We start from the raw sequence: 22,206 nt of genomic DNA, 5'->3' as shown, positions 1-22,206 counted from the left end.
AGAATATAACTACTATAATACTGCCTCCTATGTACAAGAATATAACTACTATAATCCTGCCCCCTATGTACAAGAATATAACTACTATAATACTGCCCCCTATGTACAAGAATATAACTACTATAATACTGCCCCCTATGTACAAGAATATAACTACTATAATACTGCCCCCTATGTACAGGAATATAACTACTATAATACTGCCCCCTATGTACAGGAATATAACTACTATAATACTGCTCCCTATGTACAAGAATATAACTACTATAACACTGCCCCCTATGTACAAGAATATAACTACTATAACACTGCCCCCTATGTACTAGAATATAACTACTATAACACTGCCCCCTATGTACAAGAATATAACTACTATAATACTGCCCCCTATGTACAAGAATATAACTACTATAATACTGCCCCCTATGTACAAGAATATAACTACTATAACACTGCCCCCTATGTACAGGGATATAACTACTATAATACTGCCCCCTATGTACAGGAATATAACTACTATAATACTGCCCCCTATGTACAAGAATATAACTACTATAATACTGCCCCCTGTGTACAGGAATATAACTACTATAATACTGCCCCCTGTGTACAAGAATATAACTACTATAATACTGCCCCCTATGTACAGGAATATAACTACTATAATACTGCCCCCTATGTACAGGAATATAACTGCTATAATACTGCCCCCTATGTACAAGAATATAACTACTATAATACTGCCCCCTATGTACAGGAATATAACTACTATAATACTGCCCCCTATGTACAGGAATATAACTACTATAATACTGCTCCCTATGTACAGGAATATAACTACTATAATACTGCCCCCTATGTACAGGAATATAACTACTATAATACTGCCCCCTATGTACAAGAATATAACTACTATAATACTGCCCCCTATGTACAGGAATATAACTACTATAATACTGCCCCCTATGTACAGGAATATAACTACTATAATACTGCCCCCTATGTACAGGAATATAACTACTATAATACTGCCCCCTATGTACAGGAATATAACTACTATAACACTGCCCCCTATGTACAGGGATATAACTACTATAATCCTGCCCCCTATGTACAGGGATATAACTACTATAATCCTGCCCCCTATGTACAGGAATATAACTACTATAATACTGCCTCCTATGTACAGGAATATAACTACTATAATACTGCCCCCTATGTACAGGAATATAACTACTATAATACTGCCCCTATGTACAAGAATATAACTACTATAATACTGCCCCCTATGTACAAGAATATAACTACTATAATACTGCCCCTATGTACAAGAATATAACTACTATAATACTGCCCCTATGTACAGGAATATAACTACTATAATACTGCCCCCTATGTACAGGAATATAACTACTATAATACTGCCCTCTATGTACAGGAATATAACTACTATAATACTGCCCCCTATGTACAGGAATATAACTACTATAATACTGCCCTCTATGTACAGGAATATAACTACTATAATACTGCCCCCTATGTACAGGAATATAACTACTATAATACTGCCCCCTATGTACAGGGATATAACTACTATAATACTGCCGTCTATGTACAGGAATATAACTACTATAATACTGCCCCCTATGTACAAGAATATAACTACTATAATACTGCCCCCTATGTACAGGAATATAACTACTATAATACTGCCCCCTATGTACAAGAATATAACTACTATAATACTGCCGTCTATGTACAGGAATATAACTACTATAATACTGCCCCCTATGTACAGGAATATAACTACTATAATACTGCCCCCTATGTACAAGAATATAACTACTATAATACTGCCCCCTATGTACAGGAATATAACTACTATAACACTGCCCCCTATGTACAGGAATATAACTACTATAATACTGCCCCCTATGTACAGGAATATAACTACTATAATACCGCCCCCTATGTACAGGAATATAACTACTATAATACTGCCCCCTATGTACAAGAATATAACTACTATAATACTGTCCCCCTATGTACAGGAATATAACTACTATAATACTGCCCCCTATGTACAGGAATATAACTACTATAATACTGCCCCCTATGTACAGGGATATTACAGCTATAATACAGCTTGTGGTGTATACAGGTGATGTATAGGAGATCTGTGCTCCTGGTGTACGTTCCTCACCCGTCTTCCTGTGGAGGGCGCTGGTGCGGGTGGCAGTGGGAGGAGTTGAGGAGTGTGGGTCCCTCTCGGTGGGATGTTGGGGGTTGTGGTACTTCATGTCCTGGTTGCGTTTCTTCTCCTTCTTCAGCATAGACACCAAGATATCTGGGATCATCAATAGGAGGAAACAAATACCCCCTCGGGGGAGAAGGGGGGGGGGGCTGGGGTAGCTGCACCGCTGAGAACCCACCGCTGTGGGCATATACAGTCTCGGGCACCAGACAGTCCTGGATTTTGGGAGCCTTCATGGTGCCCCCTGGACCCGCTCCTTAGACTCCAGCCTCAGAGTCGGTAGTGGTCGTCCCCGGCAGCCTGAGGTACAGCCGCATCCCAGTGACACCCCAGTCACAGCGGGGCCCCCCCAAAACACCACACGGGAGCCACCAGTCCCTGAAGAGGAGAGGCTCAAAGTGCGGCCTGCTGGGCCTCAGAAGCCTGGGACTAGATTTGTACTGACACCAGCCTCCTGAACACCTGGGGCAGAGACCCCCATTACACAGACACCAGGGTGGTCTCCTGGGCTGGTGCGCTGATACAGCACCATGTGGATCAGAGGACACCCCCCAGTGGCTGGCGAGTCTGCCCCTAGGACCCTCCACGAGGACCTGTATGTATGCCTGCCTGTATGCCTGCCTGCCTGCCTGCCTGCATGTATGCCTGCCTGCCTGCCTGCCTGCCTGCCTGCCTGTATGTATGCCTGCCTGCCTGTATGTATGCCTGCCTGCCTGTATGTATGCCTGCCTGCCTGTATGTATGCCTGCCTGCCTGTATGTATGCCTGCCTGCCTGTATGTATGCCTGCCTGCCTGTATGTATGCCTGCCTGCCTGCATGTATGCCTGCCTGCCTGCATGTATGCCTGCCTGCCTGCATGTATGCCTGCCTGCCTGCCTGTATGCCTGCCTGCCTGCATGTATGCCTGCCTGCCTGTATGTATGCCTGCCTGCCTGTATGTATGCCTGCCTGCCTGTATGTATGCCTGCCTGCCTGCCTGTATGTATGCCTGCCTGCCTGTATGTATGCCTGCCTGCCTGCCTGCCTGCCTGTATGTATGCCTGCCTGCCTGTATGTATGCCTGCCTGCCTGCCTGCATGTATGCCTGTATGTATGCCTGTATGTATGCCTGCCTGCCTGTATGTATGCCTGCCTGCCTGTATGTATGCCTGCCTGCCTGCCTGCCTGCCTGTATGTATGCCTGCCTGCCTGTATGTATGCCTGCCTGCCTGCCTGTATGTATGCCTGCCTGCCTGTATGTATGCCTGCCTGCCTGCCTGCCTGCCTGTATGTATGCCTGCCTGCCTGTATGTATGCCTGCCTGCCTGCCTGCATGTATGCCTGTATGTATGCCTGTATGTATGCCTGCCTGCCTGTATGTATGCCTGCCTGCCTGTATGTATGCCTGCCTGCCTGCATGTATGCCTGCCTGCCTGCATGTATGCCTGCCTGCCTGCATGTATGCCTGCCTGCATGTATGTATGCCTGCCTGCATGTATGTATGCCTGCCTGCCTGCATGTATGCCTGCCTGCCTGCCTGTATGTATGTATGCCTGCCTGTATGTATGTATGCCTGCCTGTATGTATGCCTGCCTGTATGTATGCCTGCCTGCCTGCCTGCATGTATGCCTGCCTGTATGTATGCCTGCCTGTATGCCTGCCTGCCTGCCTGCCTGCATGTATGCCTGCCTGTATGTATGCCTGCCTGCCTGTATGTATGCCTGCCTGCATGTATGTATGCCTGCCTGCCTGCATGTATGCCTGCCTGCATGTATGTATGCCTGCCTGCATGTATGTATGTATGCCTGCCTGCCTGCCTGCATGTATGTATGCCTGCCTGCCTGCATGTATGTATGCCTGCCTGCCTGCCTGCATGTATGCCTGCCTGCCTGCATGTATGTATGCCTGCCTGCATGTATGCCTGCCTGCATGCATGCCTGCATGTATGCCTGCCTGCATGTATGCCTGCATGTATGCCTGCCTGTATGTATGCCTGCCTGCCTGCCTGCCTGTATGCCTGCCTGCCTGTATGTCTGCCTGCCTGCCTGCCTGTATGCCTGCCTGCCTGCCTGCCTGTATGTCTGCCTGCCTGCCTGCCTGCCTGCATGTCTGCCTGCCTGCCTGCCTGTATGTATGCCTGTCTGCCTGCCTGCATGTATGCCTGTCTGCCTGCATGTATGCCTGCCTGCCTGCCTGCCTGCATGTATGCCTGCCTGCCTGCATGTATGTATGTATGCCTGCCTGCCTGCATGTATGCCTGCCTGCCTGCCTGCATGTATGCATGTATGCCTGCCTGCATGTATGCCTGCCTGCCTGCATGCCTGCCTGCCTGCCTGTATGCCTGCCTGCCTGTATGCCTGCCTGCCTGCATGTATGCCTGCCTGCCTGTATGCCTGCCTGCCTGCCTCCCTGCATGTATGCATGTATGCCTGCCTGCCTGCCTGCCTGCCTGCATGTATGTATGCCTGCCTGCCTGCCTGCATGTATGTATGCCTGCCTGCCTGTATGCATGCCTGCCTGTATGCCTGCCTGCCTGCCTGTATGCCTGCCTGCCTGTATGTATGTATGTATGCCTGCCTGCCTGCATGTATGCCTGTATGTATGCCTGTCTGTCTGTCTGCCTGTATGCCTGCCTGCCTGTATGTCTGTATGTCTGTATGTATCTCCCGCTAATCCCCATATTACCTGCAGAGGGGAAGGAGCAGTCATCTCCCTCTTACACGTAGATGTCAAGCTCTATGGACAAGGCCAGACACCTGCGCGAGCTGTAAGGATACTGATCTCACTGTCTCTCTGCTGCAGGAGGTCTCGCAGCTTCTTCATCTCCCCGGGAGGGGCCGAGGGGGGTCTCTCGGGGTCCCGGACGCTCTCTCTCATCTCCGCCTGGTCATGGAGAAGTCTCTGCAGCAAAGAAAGCACATAACACTTTCCCCCGCCACTGATACTGCGCCCTGATAGGCCACGCTGCGTCACATGACTTATACTCCACCAATCAACACCACATGAGAACTGTCTACACTCAGGGTTTGTTACAGTGTGTCAGCTAGATGTGCTCAAGGTGGCATTGAAAGCGAGAGTGCAAGAAGCCTGCCAAACATGAGGCGCTCAATGCAGAGAGCACAGAGCACAGCAGTGTGAGGTCCGATTACACATCTCTCCAGGGACCATACATAACACTGGCTGCAGAGAGCACAGAGCACAGCAGTGTGAGGTCCGATTACACATCTCTCCAGGGACAATACATAACACTGGCTGCAGAGAGCACAGAGCACAGCAGTGTGAGGTCCGATTACACATCTCTCCAGGGACAGTACATAACACTGGCTGCAGAGAGCACAGAGCACAGCAGTGTGAGGTCTGATTACACATCTCTCCAGGGACAATACATAACACTGGCTGCACAGAGCACAGCAGTGTGAGGTCTGATTACACATCTCTCCAGGGACAATACATAACACTGGCTGCACAGAGCACAGCAGTGTGAGGTCTGATTACACATCTCTCCAGGGACAATACATAACACTGGCTGCAGAGAGCACAGAGCACAGCAGTGTGAGGTGTGATTACACATCTCTCCAGGGACAATACATAACACTGGCTGCAGAGAGCACAGAGCACAGCAGTGTGAGGTCTAATTACACATCTCTCCAGGACAATACATAACACTGGCTGCAGAGAGTACAGAGCACAGCAGTGTGAGGTCTGATTACACATCTCTCCAGGGACAATACATCACACTGGCTGCACAGAGCACAGCAGTGTGAGGTCTGATTACACACCTCTCCAGGGACAATACATAACGCTGGCTGCAGAGAGCACAGAGCACAGCAGTGTGAGGTCTAATTACACATCTCTCCAGGACAATACATAACACTGGCTGCAGAGAGTACAGAGCACAGCAGTGTGAGGTCTAATTACACATCTCTCCAGGGACAATACATAACACTGGCTGAAGAGAGCACAGAGCACAGCAGTGTGAGGTCTGATTACACATCCCTCCAGGGACAATACATAACACTGGCTGCAGAGAGCACAGAGCACAGCAGTGTGAGGTCTGATTACACATCTCCCCAGGGACAATACATAACACTGGCTGCAGAGAGCACAGAGCACAGCAGTGTGAGGTCTGATTACACACCTCTCCAGGGACAATATATAACACTGGCTGCAGAGAGCACAGAGCACAGCAGTGTGAGGTCTGATTACACATCTCTCCAGGGACAATACATAACACTGGCTGCAGAGAGCACAGGGCACAGCAGTGTGAGGTCTGATATTGCTGCTCGGAGCGTTTTCTCTCATTTCCTTCTATGTTACTGCAGGTTGTTACCTTAAAGTAAGTGAAGCAGTAATGGATCTTCCTCATGTCAGCGCCCACATCCAGGAGCTGCTCCGGGTCAGAATCTTCCAGAAAATTGCGGAGCTGCTCCTGGAGCCTAGAAAGAAGGGCAACCGAGTGATCATGATGTGAGGAGGCGCAGGATGCACCCCCTCCTTATACCCCCATAACAGCAGATCTGGGGGTCCCTGCTGCCATATAATATAATGCACTCGGCCTGGTGACCCCCTCTTACACACATCCCTGCAGCCCCGGGACCCCCAGTCATGGGCAGCTGTGGCCACACAGGAACCTCGGAGGTGAGGAGACGATCCCTGGTGGGCCTCCGCCCTGCACCATACACAGATATTGGTCATAAATGTACAGGAGGAGATGGGGAGAGACAGAGGTCATAGGAAGCTTCTATCTCCCCCTCAGTACCGGTCACTGCTGCTCTATAATGTCCTGTATGATCCTGCTGCTGCAGATAGTAGTGAGTGTTACCTCTGGGTCTCCTCGGGGGTTAGCTCCGCCGTCCTCTGCTCCCCGGAGAGGAGGGCGATCTCATCTTTAAGTGCCTGAACCTCTTTCTTCAGCCGCCCAATCATCTGAGAAACAACAAGATGATGAATATCCTGCGTGTGCTCCGGACCGCAGCAGCACAGAGGATTTCAGCGCCCTCTTACCAGCTGCGGGTCCACCTCCTCGTTCAGGACAGCTTCGTTCTTGATGAGTGCGACCCTCTGGGCAAAGCGGCAGGTGGAGATGGACTCCTGCAGGACACAACGAGGTCACAGCGAGGCAGGAGAGGAGACAACCTCTGCCAATAGCGTCTCCCCCAGGTAACCACAAGGGGGCAGCAGCGAGACGCCAGACAGACACCTACATCAATGTTCCTCTTCTCCATGGACAGAGTAGCGATCATCGTGGTCATACAGTTCCCTCCCAGACTATCCCGCAGCACCGAGGTCATCATGGAGTTTCTGTACGGAATGTGCGAGCGATTCTTCTCTGCCAGAGCGATAATCACCTGGAGGAAGAGCAGACACATATTATACCCCAGAGCTGCACTCACTATTCTGCTGCTGGTGCAGTCACTGTGTACATACATGACATTACTTATCCTGTACTGATCCTGAGTTACATCCTGTATTATACCCCAGAGCTGCACTCACTATTCTGCTGCTGGTGCAGTCACTGTGTACATACATGACATTACTTATCCTGTACTGATCCTGAGTTACATCCTGTATTATACTCCAGAGCTGCACTCACTATTCTGCTGCTGGTGCAGTCACTGTGTACATACATGACATTACTTATCCTGTACTGATCCTGAGTTACATCCTGTATTATACTCCAGAGCTGCACTCACTATTCTGCTGCTGGTGCAGTCACTGTGTACATACCTGACATTACTTATCCTGTACTGATCCTGAGTTACATCCTGTATTATACTCCAGAGCTGCACTCACTATTCTGCTGCTGGTGCAGTCACTGTGTACATACATGACATTACTTATCCTGTACTGATCCTGAGTTACATCCTGTATTATACTCCAGAGCTGCACTCACTATTCTGCTGCTGGTGCAGTCACTGTGTACATACCTGACATTACTTATCCTGTACTGATCCTGAGTTACATCCTGTATTATACTCCAGAGCTGCACTCACTATTCTGCTGCTGGTGCAATCACTGTACATACATGACATTACTTATCCTGTACTGATCCTGAGTTACATCCTGTATTATACCCCAGAGCTACACTCACTATTCTGCTGCTGGTGCAGTCACTGTGTACATACATGACATTACTTATCCTGTACTGATCCTGAGTTACATCCTGTATTATACCCCAGAGCTGCACTCACTATTCTGCTGCTGGTGCAGTCACTGTGTACATACATGACATTACTTATCCTGTACTGATCCTGAGTTACATCCTGTATTATACTCCAGAGCTGCACTCACTATTCTGCTGCTGGTGCAGTCACTGTACATACATGACATTACTTATCCTGTACTGATCCTGAGTTACATCCTGTATTATACTCCAGAGCTGCACTCACTATTCTGCTGCTGGTGCAGTCACTGTGTACATACATGACATTACTTATCCTGTACTGATCCTGAGTTACATCCTGTATTATACTCCAGAGCTGCACTCACTATTCTGCTGCTGGTGCAGTCACTGTGTACATACATGACATTACTTATCCTGTACTGATCCTGAGTTACATCCTGTATTATACTCCAGAGCTGCACTCACTATCTGCTGCTGGTGCAGTCACTGTGTACATACATGACATTACTTATCCTGTACTGATCCTGAGTTACATCCTGTATTATACTCCAGAGCTGCACTCACTATTCTGCTGCTGGTGCAGTCACTGTACATACATGACATTACTTATCCTGTACTGATCCTGAGTTACATCCTGTATTATACTCCAGAGCTGTACTCACTATTCTGCTGCTGGTGCAGTCACTGTGTACATACATGACATTACTTATCCTGTACTGATCCTGAGTTACATCCTGTATTATACTCCAGAGCTGCACTCACTATTCTGCTGCTGGTGCAGTCACTGTACATACATGACATTACTTATCCTGTACTGATCCTGAGTTACATCCAGTATTATACCCCAGAGATGCACTCACTATTCTGCTGCTGGTGCAATCACTGTGTACATAGGTGACATTACTTATCCTGTACTGATCCTGAGTTACATCCTGTATTATACCCCAGAGCTGCACTCACTATTCTGCTGCTGGTGCAGTCACTGTGTACATACATGACATTACTTATCCTGTACTGATCCTGAGTTACATCCTGTATTATACCCCAGAGCTGCACTCACTATTCTGCTGCTGGTGCAGTCACTGTGTACATACATGACATTACTGATCCCCCAGAGCTGCACTCACTATTCTGCAGTGTAGTGTGTGTTCTCACCTGCTCAAGGTAGTGCAGGGACAGGTTGATGTACTTGGCCTCGGTGAGCAGTTGTCCCCCTACTCCGGTCTTGGCCACGCGCTCGGATCCCGCCAGGTCCACGAGGTGCAGCTTGGATCGGCGCACGGTGGCGGAGCCGGGCTCCTTGCTGGAGATGTGGATGGTGAAGATGCAGTGCGAGCGGGTGGAGGCCTGGTTCATCGGAGTCTGGAGGGATACAGACAGCATCACAAGACCTCTGCTTGCTGACAAGAATAGGAAACTTCACACCCACAGATTATTATTGTCCCATCACTTCTTGTATCAGCAGCGCCACTCAGGTCTCCACTCACTGACAGCCAGCAGAGGTCTGTACTACAATGAAGAGGATGTGCAGACTACAAAAAAAACATTGGCTGAAAGCCACTCACCTCACAGCAGAGGTTTCGTTACAATGGTGTTGACTACAACCTCCACTATAGATGCTGAACATTGTCTGCAGAGAGCACAGAGCACAGCAGTGTGAGGTCTGATTACACATCTCTCCAGGGACAATGCATAACACTGGCTGCACAGAGCACAGCAGTGTGAGGTCTGATTACACATCTCACCAGGGACAGTACATAACACTGGCTGCAGAGAGCACAGAGCACAGCAGTGTGAGGTCTGATTACACATCTCTCCAGGGACAATACATAACACTGGCTGCAGACAGCACAGAGCACAGCAGTGTGAGGTCTGATTACACATCTCTCCAGGGACCATACATAACACTGGCTGCAGGGAGCACAGAGCACAGCAGTGTGAGGTCTGATTACACATCTCTCCAGGGACAGTACATAACACTGGCTGTAGAGAGCACAGAGCACAGCAGTGTGAGGTATAATTACACATCTCTCCAGGGACAGTACATAACACTGGCTGCAGAGAGCACAGAGCACAGCAGTGTGAGGTCTGATTACACATCTCTCCAGGGACAGTACATAACACTGGCTGCAGAGAGCACAGAGCACAGCAGTGTGAGGTCTGATTACACATCTCTCCAGGGACAGTACATAACACTGGCTGCAGAGAGCACAGGGCACAGCAGTGTGAGGTCTGATTACACATCTCTCCAGGGACAATACATAACACTGGCTGCAGAGAGCACAGCACATAGCGGGGGCACACTGCTGCGGGCCCCCCTCACCTCTGCGATCATGCGGTTGGTGTCCCCCAGGAAGAGCAGGTTTAGCGCCTCCTCCTCGCTGGTGGCTGGCTGCAGGGACAGGTTCTTTAGGTGAATGTTCTGGTCAGGATCTTCCATGATGGTCACCTTCCTACAGAGAGGAGAGGAATCAGATGCTAAGAGGATATGTGTGAATGGGGAGAGCCGAGGTCAGTGCGGGGGCACCTTAGTGCGGGTGCTGACCGGGAGCGGGGGACCCCGCCACATGCACTGACCGGGAGCGGGGGACCCCGCCACATGCACCGACCGGGAGCGGGGGACCCCGCCACATGCACCGACCGGGAGCGGGGGACCCCGCCACATGCACCGACCGGGAGCGGGGGACCCCGCCACATGCACCGACCGGGAGCGGGGGACCCCGCCACATGCGCCGACCGGGAGCGGGGGACCCCGCCACATGCGCCGACCGGGAGCGGGGGACCCCGCCACATGCGCCGACCGGGAGCGGGGGACCCCGCCACATGCGCCGACCGGGAGCGGGGGACCCCGCCACATGCGCCGACCGGGAGCGGGGGACCCCGCCACATGCGCCGACCGGGAGCGGGGGACCCCGCCACATGCGCCGACCGGGAGCGGGGGACCCCGCCACATGCGCCGACCGGGAGCGGGGGACCCCGCCACATGCGCCGACCGGGAGCGGGGGACCCCGCCACATGCGCCGACCGGGAGCGGGGGACCCCGCCACATGCGCCGACCGGGAGCGGGGGACCCCGCCACATGCGCCGACCGGGAGCGGGGGACCCCGCCACATGCACCGACCGGGAGCGGGGGACCCCGCCACATGCACCGACCGGGAGCGGGGGAATACATAATAAATTCTGGCAGTGTAAAAAGTAGGAAAGCAGGGCGGCACATAGCAGGAATAAAAGCTGAAAACTTTATAGCAGAAATAAATTCAGGACAGGTGGGGGGGTGCACGCCACCACTAGGCGAAGGGCCGTTTTGCGCACTAAGCGCTTTCTCGGAGCACCCGTCTCGTCGTGGCGTGCATCCCCCCCGTCCTGGATTTATTTCTCCAATAAAGTTTTCCCCTTTTATTCCGCTGAGTGCCGCTCTTCCTACTCCGTACACGGTGATTGTGCCCTGGCATCCAGTGTGCACCCGGGAGATCGTGGAGCCGCGAGTGGCTGGAGAGCGCTGGAGCCGGTCATCTGTGCTCTTATCATTAGGACATAATAATTCTCCTGTGGACCCGGCAGGATTTGGGAGACTCAGGACGGGGGGGGGTTTGGGGGGGGGGGTGACGCGGCTGAGTAGTAAATAAATCCGTCTGAATCCATTTATTTCCATAAAGTGACAATTAAGGGATCGGGCGTCACCAAGAAAGGCGACTGTAACCGGGACACATCCGGACGACAAATATAGGACGGACGCCTGTAATTTACAGCAACAGCGTCCTACACCAGGGAAGAGCAGAGACATGGGGACTGGGGGGCGCAGGGTGGGGGGGTCCGGGACACTGCACATCCGTACCTCACCCTCTGTGACCCCATATCTCTACATCATCCAGGAGACCCCCTCCCCCCCATATACGTGTCCATCATCCAGGAGACCCCCCCCTCCCCCCATATACGTGTCCATCATCCAAGAGACCCCCCAGCCATGATTGACACTACACGTCCTTCCATTGCTCTGGGGGCTCCCGCTGCACCCACCTCCCCATCCGTTATATTCCCAGGCGTAGCAGCAGCACTACACTGTATCAGGACACCTCAGGGAGAGGACTGCAGATAAGGACCTCCCCAGGACGTGTCCCCTGATACAGTTCCCCCATCGCTGGTGCAGGGACTTACGGGAGGTCCTCCAGCTTGGAGGCTTCATGCCGGGGGTCCAGCAGGTCGTAGCCGCACTCGTTGTAGATCTCCAGGTAGGACACGTGGACCGTGTAGACTTTACTGACGTCCTGAATGAGAAGGAAGAGGTCAGGAAGGGTCCGGCGCCTCTCACCTCGTGGTCCTGGCGTGGACATCGCACCTTCTGCACCTCCTGGAAGATGTAGGACAAGGTGCGGGGGATGATCCCTCTGTCGCTGTAGCGCTCCGCTCCCCCGGTGATGGTGAAGGTCTTACCGCTGCCCGTCTGCCCGTAGGCGAACACCGTCCCGTTATACCCGGCCAGGACCCTGCAAGAGAACCCACCAGCCACGTGTGTAAGAGCCACGGAGGAGGACAGACACCGCATCGACCCCTGTGCCACGCGTGTAAGAGCCACGGAGGAGGACAGACACCGCACCGACCCCTGTGCCACGCGTGTAAGAGCCACGGAGGAGGACAGACAGGACATACTGTAGGAGGAGCAGTGTTATAGCGCAGGACAGTCACTATGGAGGAGGAGCAGTGTTATAGAGCAGGACAGTCACTACGGAGGAGGAGCAGTGTTATAGCGCAGGACAGTCACTATGGAGGAGGAGGAGCAGTGTTATAGAGCAGGACAGTCACTATGGAGGAGGAGGAGCAGTGTTATAGAGCAGGACAGTCACTATGGAGGAGGAGCAGTGTTATAGAGCACAGGACAGTCACTACGGAGGAGGAGCAGTGTTATAGCGCAGGACAGTCACTATGGAGGAGGAGCAGTGTTATAGAGCACAGGACAGTCACTACGGAGGAGGAACAGTGTTATAGAGCACAGGACAGTCACTACGGAGGAGGAGCAGTGTTATAGAGCACAGGACAGTCACTATGGAGGAGGAGCAGTGTTATAGAGCACAGGACAGTCACTACGGAGGAGGAGCAGTGTTATAGAGCAGGACAGTCACTACGGAGGAGGAGCAGTGTTATAGAGCAGGACAGTCACTACGGAGGAGGAGCAGTGTTATAGAGCAGGACAGTCACTATGGAGGAGGAGCAGTGTTATAGAGCAGGACAGTCACTATGGAGGAGGAGCAGTGTTATAGAGCAGGACAGTCACTATGGGGGGTGCAGGGTATACGGGTCGGGGGGGGGCAGGGTATACGGGTCGGGGGGGGGCAGGGTATACGGGTCGGGGGGCAGGAGACGGTGCAGTAATGGGTTAATGTGGCGGTAACGTGCTCGGGAGATGAGTCATTATATGCAGCTCCTCTCTATATAAATCCTCGGTCCTGGATCAGGAAGCGGCCGTGGCCCCAGCCTTTGCTATAAATATCCGGGGATTCGGTCACGCTCCATGTGGAGGGGTCCTGGCGGATCGTTATTAGTCAGGATACGGCACGCGATCGCCTCTATAGCCCTGGCCATCCAAACAATCTGCGAGCTCCGGGTTATCATCAGACGAGCTCTGCAGAGATTTATTCCGATCACGCGAGGGCGCAATTATATCTTATGTATAAACGTATCAGCGAGGCCAGGACCATGATGCATTGCAGCAAGTCCTACATTCAGAGCAGGCCGCGTCCTGTGATAGACCACTGTTCACACATCCAGGACAGCGCAGCTTATACCGTGCCAGCACACACTCAGCTCTGCTAGGTTATGTTATACTGATGCTGTGGGCCGGGGCTCAGCACACACTCAGCTCTGCTAGGTTATGTTATACTGATGCTGTGGGCCGGGGCTCAGCGCGCACTCAGCTCTGCTAGGTTATGTTACACTGATGCTGTGGGCCGGGGCTCAGCACACACTCAGCTCTGCTAGGTTATGTTATACTGATGCTGTGGGCCGGGGCTCAGCGCACACTCAGCTCTGCTAGGTTATGTTATACTGATGCTGTTGGCCGGGGCTCAGCGCACACTCAGCTCTGCTAGGTTATGTTATACTGATGCTGTGGGCCGGGGCTCAGCGCACACTCAGCTCTGCTAGGTTATGTTATACTGATGCTGTGGGCCGGGGCTCAGCACACACTCAGCTCTGCTAGGTTATGTTATACTGATGCTGTGGGCCGGGGCTCAGCGCACACTCAGCTCTGCTAGGTTATGTTATACTGATGCTGTGCCCCGGGGCTCAGCACGCACTCAGCTCTGCTAGGTTATGTTATACTGATGCTGTGGGCCGGGGCTCAGCGCACACTCAGCTCTGCTAGGTTAGCGGCACGAGGGCCCCTCCAGGAGCAGCACTGATACATGACCAGCGCCCCATCAGACCGGACCCCCAGTAATGTTATACACAGTAACCAGCGCCCCATCAGACCGGACCCCCAGTAATGTTATACACAGTAACCAGCGCCCCATCAGACCGGACCCCCAGTAACCAGCGCCCCATCAGACCGGACCCCCAGTAACCAGCGCCCCATCAGACCGGACCCCCAGTAACGTTATACACAGTGACCGGTGCCCCATCAGACCGCACCCCCAGTAACGTTATACACAGTGACCGGTGCCCCATCAGACCGGACCCCCAGTAATGTTATACACAGTAACCAGCGTCCCATCAGACCGGACCCCCAGTAATGTTATACACAGTAACCAGCGCCCCATCAGACCGGACCCCCAGTAACCAGCGCCCCATCAGACCGGACCCCCAGTAACCAGCGCCCCATCAGACCGGACCCCCAGTAACCAGCGCCCCATCAGACCGCACCCCCAGTAACCAGCGCCCCATCAGACCGCACCCCCAGTAACGTTATACACAGTAACCAGCGCCCCATCAGACCGGACCCCCAGTAATGTTATACACAGTAACCAGCGCCCCATCAGACCGGACCCCCAGTAATGTTATACACAGTAACCAGCGCCCCATCAGACCGGCCCCCAGTAATGTTATACACAGTAACCGGCGTCCCATCAGACCGGCCCCCAGTAATGTTATACACAGTAACCAGCGCCCCATCAGACCGGACCCCCAGTAATGTTATACACAGTAACCGGCGCCCCATCAGACCGGACCCCCAGTAACGTTATACACAGTAACCGGCGCCCCATCAGACCGGACCCCCAGTAATGTTATACACAGTAACCGGCGTCCCATCAGACCGGACCCCCAGTAACGTTATACACAGTAACCGGCGCCCCATCAGACCGGACCCCCAGTAATGTTATACACAGTAACCGGCGCCCCATCAGACCGGACCCCCAGTAATGTTATACACAGTAACCAGCGCCCCATCAGACCGGACCCCCAGTAATGTTATACACAGTAACCGGCGCCCCATCAGACCGGACCCCCAGTAATGTTATACACAGTAACCGGCGTCCCATCAGACCGGACCCCCAGTAATGTTATACACAGTAACCAGCGCCCCATCAGACCGGACCCCCAGTAACGTTATACACAGTAACCAGCGTCCCATCAGACCGGACCCCCAGTAATGTTATACACAGTAACCAGCGCCCCATCAGACCGGACCCCCAGTAATGTTATACACAGTAACCAGCGCCCCGTCAGACCGGACCCCCAGTAATGTTATACACAGTAACCGGCGCCCCATCAGACCGGACCCCCAGTAATGTTATACACAGTAACCGGCGTCCCATCAGACCGGACCCCCAGTAATGTTATACACAGTAACCAGCGGCCCATCAGACCGGACCCCCAGTAATGTTATACACAGTAACCGGCGTCCCATCAGACCGCACCCCCAGTAATGTTATACACAGTAACCGGCGTCCCATCAGACCGGACCCCCAGTAATGTTATACACAGTAACCGGCGTCCCATCAGACCGGACCCCCAGTAATGTTATACACAGTAACCAGCGGCCCATCAGACCGGACCCCCAGTAATGTTATACACAGTAACCAGCGGCCCATCAGACCGGACCCCCAGTAATGTTATACACAGTAACCGGCGTCCCATCAGACCGGACCCCCAGTAATGTTATACACAGTAACCAGCGGCCCATCAGACCGGACCCCCAGTAATGTTATACACAGTAACCAGCGGCCCATCAGACCGGATCCCCAGTAACCAGCGCCCCATCAGACCGGACCCCCAGTAACCAGCGCCCCATCAGACCGGACCCCCAGTAACGTTATACACAGTAACCAGCGCCCCATCAGACCGCACCCCCAGTAACCAGCGCCCCATCAGACCGGACCCCCAGTAACGTTATACACAGTAACCAGCGTCCCATCAGACCGGACCCCCAGTAACCAGCGCCCCATCAGACCGGACCCCCAGTAACGTTATACACAGTGACCGGTGCCCCATCAGACCGGACCCCCAGTAATGTTATACACAGTAACCGGCGCCCCATCAGACCGGACCGCCAGTAACCAGCGCCCCATCAGACCGGACCGCCAGTAACCAGCGCCCCATCAGACCGGACCCCCAGTAATGTTATACACAGTGACCGGTGCCCCATCAGACCGGACCCCCAGTAATGTTATACACAGTAACCAGCGCCCCATCAGACCGGACCCCCAGTAACGTTATACACAGTAACCAGCGTCCCATCAGACCGGACCCCCAGTAACCAGCGCCCCATCAGACCGGACCCCCAGTAACGTTATACACAGTGACCGGTGCCCCATCAGACCGGACCCCCAGTAATGTTATACACAGTAACCGGCGCCCCATCAGACCGGACCGCCAGTAACCAGCGCCCCATCAGACCGGACCGCCAGTAACCAGCGCCCCATCAGACCGGACCCCCAGTAATGTTATACACAGTGACCGGTGCCCCATCAGACCGGACCCCCAGTAATGTTATACACAGTAACCGGCGCCCCATCAGACCGGACCCCCAGTAATGTTATACACAGTAACCAGCGCCCCATCAGACCGGACCCCCAGTAATGTTATACACAGTAACCAGCGCCCCATCAGACCGGACCCCCAGTAATGTTATACACAGTAACCAGCGCCCCATCAGACCGGACCCCCAGTAATGTTATACACAGTAACCAGCGTCCCATCAGACCGGACCCCCAGTAAATGTTATACACAGTAACCATCGTCCCATCAGACCGGACCCCCAGTAACGTTATACACAGTAACCAGCGCCCCATCAGACCGGACCCCCAGTAATGTTATACACAGTAACCGGCGCCCCATCAGACCGGACCCCCAGTAACGTTATACACAGTAACCGGCGCCCCATCAGACCGGACCCCCAGTAACCAGCGCCCCATCAGACCGGACCCCCAGTAACGTTATACACAGTAACCAGCGCCCCATCAGACCGGACCCCCAGTAATGTTATACACAGTAACCAGCGCCCCATCAGACCGGACCCCCAGTAATGTTATACACAGTAACCAGCGCCCCATCAGACCGGACCCCCAGTAATGTTATACACAGTAACCGGCGCCCCATCAGACCGGACCCCCAGTAATGTTATACACAGTAACCGGCGCCCCATCAGACCGGACCCCCAGTAATGTTATACACAGTAACCAGCGCCCCATCAGACCGGACCCCCAGTAATGTTATACACAGTAACCAGCGCCCCATCAGACCGGACCCCCAGTAATGTTATACACAGTAACCAGCGCCCCATCAGACCGGACCCCCAGTAACGTTATACACAGTAACCGGCGCCCCATCAGACCGGACCCCCAGTAACCAGCGCCCCATCAGACCGGACCCCCAGTAATGTTATACACAGTAACCAGCGCCCCATCAGACCGGACCCCCAGTAATGTTATACACAGTAACCAGCGCCCCATCAGACCGGACCCCCAGTAACGTTATACACAGTAACCAGCGCCCCATCAGACCGGACCCCCAGTAACCAGCGCCCCATCAGACCGGACCCCCAGTAATGTTATACACAGTAACCAGCGCCCCATCAGACCGGACCCCCAGTAATGTTATACACAGTAACCGGCGCCCCATCAGACCGGACCCCCAGTAATGTTATACACAGTAACCGGCGCCCCATCAGACCGGACCCCCAGTAACGTTATACACAGTAACCAGCGCCCCATCAGACCGGACCCCCAGTAATGTTATACACAGTAACCAGCGCCCCATCAGACCGGACCCCCAGTAATGTTATACACAGTAACCGGCGCCCCATCAGACCGGACCCCCAGTAACCAGCGCCCCATCAGACCGGACCCCCAGTAAATGTTATACACAGTAACCGGCGCCCCATCAGACCGGACCCCCAGTAATGTTATACACAGTAACCAGCGCCCCATCAGACCGGACCCCCAGTAATGTTATACACAGTAACCAGCGCCCCATCAGACCGGACCCCCAGTAATGTTATACACAGTAACCAGCGCCCCATCAGACCGGACCCCCAGTAATGTTATACACAGTAACCAGCGCCCCATCAGACCGGACCCCCAGTAACGTTATACACAGTAACCGGCGCCCCATCAGACCGGACCCCCAGTAACCAGCGCCCCATCAGACCGGACCCCCAGTAATGTTATACACAGTAACCAGCGTCCCATCAGACCGGACCCCCAGTAATGTTATACACAGTAACCAGCGCCCCATCAGACCGGACCCCCAGTAACGTTATACACAGTAACCGGCGCCCCATCAGACCGGACCCCCAGTAACGTTATACACAGTAACCGGCGCCCCATCAGACCGGACCCCCAGTAACCAGCGCCCCATCAGACCGGACCCCCAGTAACGTTATACACAGTAACCAGCGCCCCATCAGACCGGACCCCCAGTAACGTTATACACAGTAACCAGCGCCCCATCAGACCGGACCCCCAGTAATGTTATACACAGTAACCAGCGCCCCATCAGACCGGACCCCCAGTAACGTTATACACAGTGACCGGTGCCCCATCAGACCGGACCCCCAGTAACGTTATACACAGTAACCGGCGGCCCATCAGACCGGACCCCCAGTAACGTTATACACAGTAACCGGCGCCCCATCAGACCGGACCCCCAGTAACGTTATACACAGTAACCAGCGCCCCATCAGACCGGACCCCCAGTAACCAGCGCCCCATCAGACCGGACCCCCAGTAACCAGCGCCCCATCAGACCGGACCCCCAGTAACCAGCGCCCCATCAGACCGGACCCCCAGTAACGTTATACACAGTGACCGGTGCCCCATCAGACCGGACCCCCAGTAATGTTATACACAGTAACCAGCGCCCCATCAGACCGGACCCCCAGTAACGTTATACACAGTAACCAGCGCCCCATCAGACCGCACCCCCAGTAACGTTATACACAGTAACCAGCGCCCCATCAGACCGGACCCCCAGTAATGTTATACACAGTAACCAGCGCCCCATCAGACCGGACCCCCAGTAACGTTATACACAGTAACCGGCGTCCCATCAGACCGGCCCCCAGTAATGTTATACACAGTAACCAGCGCCCCATCAGACCGGACCCCCAGTAACGTTATACACAGTAACCAGCGCCCCATCAGACCGGACCCCCAGTAACGTTATACACAGTAACCAGCGCCCCATCAGACCGGACCCCCAGTAATGTTATACACAGTAACCGGCGCCCCATCAGACCGGACCCCCAGTAACGTTATACACAGTAACCGGCGCCCCATCAGACCGGACCCCCAGTAACCAGCGCCCCATCAGACCGGACTCCCAGTAATGTTATACACAGTAACCAGCGCCCCATCAGACCGGACCCCCAGTAACCAGCGCCCCATCAGACCGGACCCCCAGCTCGTAGACCCCCCGTCACCCCTCACCGTTCGGCCACTGGTCTGGCGATGCGCTCAAAGATGGCTTCCTGCTTTGTGTCTTGGTCAAAGGTCTCCAGAAACCTGCAAAATAACCAGAATGATGAGGCGGGAGGGGCCCGGGGTCACTCATGGCCATCAGGGGAGGGGACCGGGGTCACTCATGGTCATCAGGGGAGGGGCCCGGGGTCACTCATGGTCATCAGGGGAGGGGCCCGGGGTCACTCATGGTCATCAGGGGAGGGGCCCGGGGTCACTCATGGTCATCAGGGGAGGGGCCCGGGGTCACTCATGGCCATCAGGGGAGGGGCCCGGGGTCACTCATGGCCATCAGGGGAGGGGACCGGGGTCACTCATGGTCATCAGGGGAGGGGAAGGGGGGCTCCCACTACGGGGTCGGGGTACGGGGAGCAGCACCCCCAGACTCCCACCTGAAGACCCTGCAGGACCCCCCCTGCATCACTCTGGTGACAACAGAAACTCCCCCAAACCCTGGAGGACCCACAAGTAACCCCCCCAACCAGACCTCAGACACACCCCTGGTGGGTGGGGCCAGTACATACCTGAAGCGGTAAGTCTCCCTCTTATTGTTGACAAAGCCGTCAGCCAGATCCCGGGGGACAGTGATCTCCAGGGAGGACGCGGAGGCCCCGGCATTGTGAACCGCGTAGATCTGTACAACACAGGGGAGGGGGGTCAGATATTGGGGTGCAGGCAATATTTGTGGTCTCCCTCACCCCATGGCCGCAGTATCTCGGGGTGCAGGCAGTGTTTGGGGCCCCCCCTCACCCCCGGCCTCAGTATCTCGGGGGTCCCCTCACCCCCCGGCCTCAGTATCTCGGGGTGCCCCTCACCCCCGGCCTCAGTATCTCGGGGTGCAGGCAGTATTTGGGGTTCCCTCTCCCCTCGGCCTCAGTATCTCGGGGTCCCCCTCACCCCCGGCCTCAGTATCTCGGGGTGCCTGCAGTATTTGGGGTTCCCTCTCCCCTCGGCCTCAGTATCTCGGGGTGCAGGCAGTATTTGGGGCCCCTCTCACCCCCGGCCTCAGTATCTCGGGGTGCAGGCAGTATTTGGGGCCCCCCTCACCCCCGGCCTCAGTATCTCTGGGTGCAGGCAGTATTTGGGGCCCCCCTCACCCCCGGCCTCAGTATCTCGGGGTGCAGGCAGTATTTGGGGTCCCCCTCACCCCCGGCCTCAGTATCTCGGGGTGCCCCTCACCCCTGGCCTCAGTATCTCGGGGTGCAGGCAGTATTTGGGGTCCCCCTCACCCCCGGCCTCCTCCCGGCTGCGGCCCGGACTCTCGCGTAGATTTTGATGCTTTGCTTCTCCATGTTCCCGGCTCTCCGCGCTCAGGTATAGGCCCCTAGCAACCGTTACCAAGATCACTACCCAGAGTGCTGTGCGCCTCATCCCTGCATCTGATTGGCAGCCTGATGTGATTGACAGGCTCGATGTTCGGCAGGTGCAGAAGCTGGCACGCCCCTGGAAGTCACATGACGTCCCCAGGACTCCGCCCCCGGAGCGACGGCTGCCGCTGGCAGCGCAGGGTCGTCATAGTAACGCGCGTGTCAGTCACTGAGGGGGAGGGATGCACGGCCACGTGGTTATAAACGCGTCATTCTACACAGCAGAGCGTCCGTTACTATGTATCAGTGCAGGAAACAGCCTCTCCATCACTAGAGAGCAGCGGTGCCATCACTGAGAATACAGCCTATCCATCACTAGAGAGCAGCGGTGCCATCACTGAGAATACAGCCTATCCATCACTAGAGAGCAGCGGTGCCATCACTGAGAATACAGCCTATCCATCACTAGAGAGCAGCGGCGCCGTCACTGAGAATACAGCCTATCCATCACTAGAGAGCAGCGGTGCCATCACTGAGAATACAGCCTATCCATCACTAGAGAGCAGCGGTGCCATCACTGAGAATACAGCCTATCCATCACTAGAGAGCAGCGGTGCCATCACTGAGAATACAGCCTATCCATCACTAGA

General features: G+C 54.2%; 1 protein-coding gene across 3 annotated transcripts in view; it reads right to left on the bottom strand.

Moving 5' to 3' along the window:
* Positions 1–21,697, bottom strand: part of KIF6 (kinesin family member 6) — an 88,520-nt gene extending 66,823 nt beyond the window's left edge. For 2 of the 3 annotated variants that reach the window (XM_072139758.1, XM_072139760.1), the window contains exons 1-13: positions 21,479–21,592; positions 20,774–20,883; positions 20,220–20,294; positions 12,695–12,842; positions 12,514–12,623; positions 10,682–10,811; positions 9,514–9,720; positions 7,439–7,582; positions 7,239–7,325; positions 7,057–7,160; positions 6,565–6,670; positions 5,012–5,135; positions 2,204–2,347 (exon numbers count right to left, since the gene is read on the bottom strand). In XM_072139758.1, the coding sequence (XP_071995859.1) occupies positions 2,204–2,347; positions 5,012–5,135; positions 6,565–6,670; positions 7,057–7,160; positions 7,239–7,325; positions 7,439–7,582; positions 9,514–9,720; positions 10,682–10,811; positions 12,514–12,623; positions 12,695–12,842; positions 20,220–20,294; positions 20,774–20,883; positions 21,479–21,541 (1,552 nt within the window). In that variant the 5' untranslated portion in view covers positions 21,542–21,592. The other variant, XM_072139759.1, reaches the window with a different exon arrangement.
* Between the last annotated feature and the right edge of the window lie 509 nt (positions 21,698–22,206).

This window comes from Engystomops pustulosus, chromosome 3 (assembly GCF_040894005.1).
Source record: "Engystomops pustulosus chromosome 3, aEngPut4.maternal, whole genome shotgun sequence".
In the NCBI taxonomy this organism is placed as follows: domain Eukaryota; kingdom Metazoa; phylum Chordata; class Amphibia; order Anura; family Leptodactylidae; genus Engystomops; species Engystomops pustulosus.
This window is presented reverse-complemented; position numbering and strand designations above follow the sequence as displayed.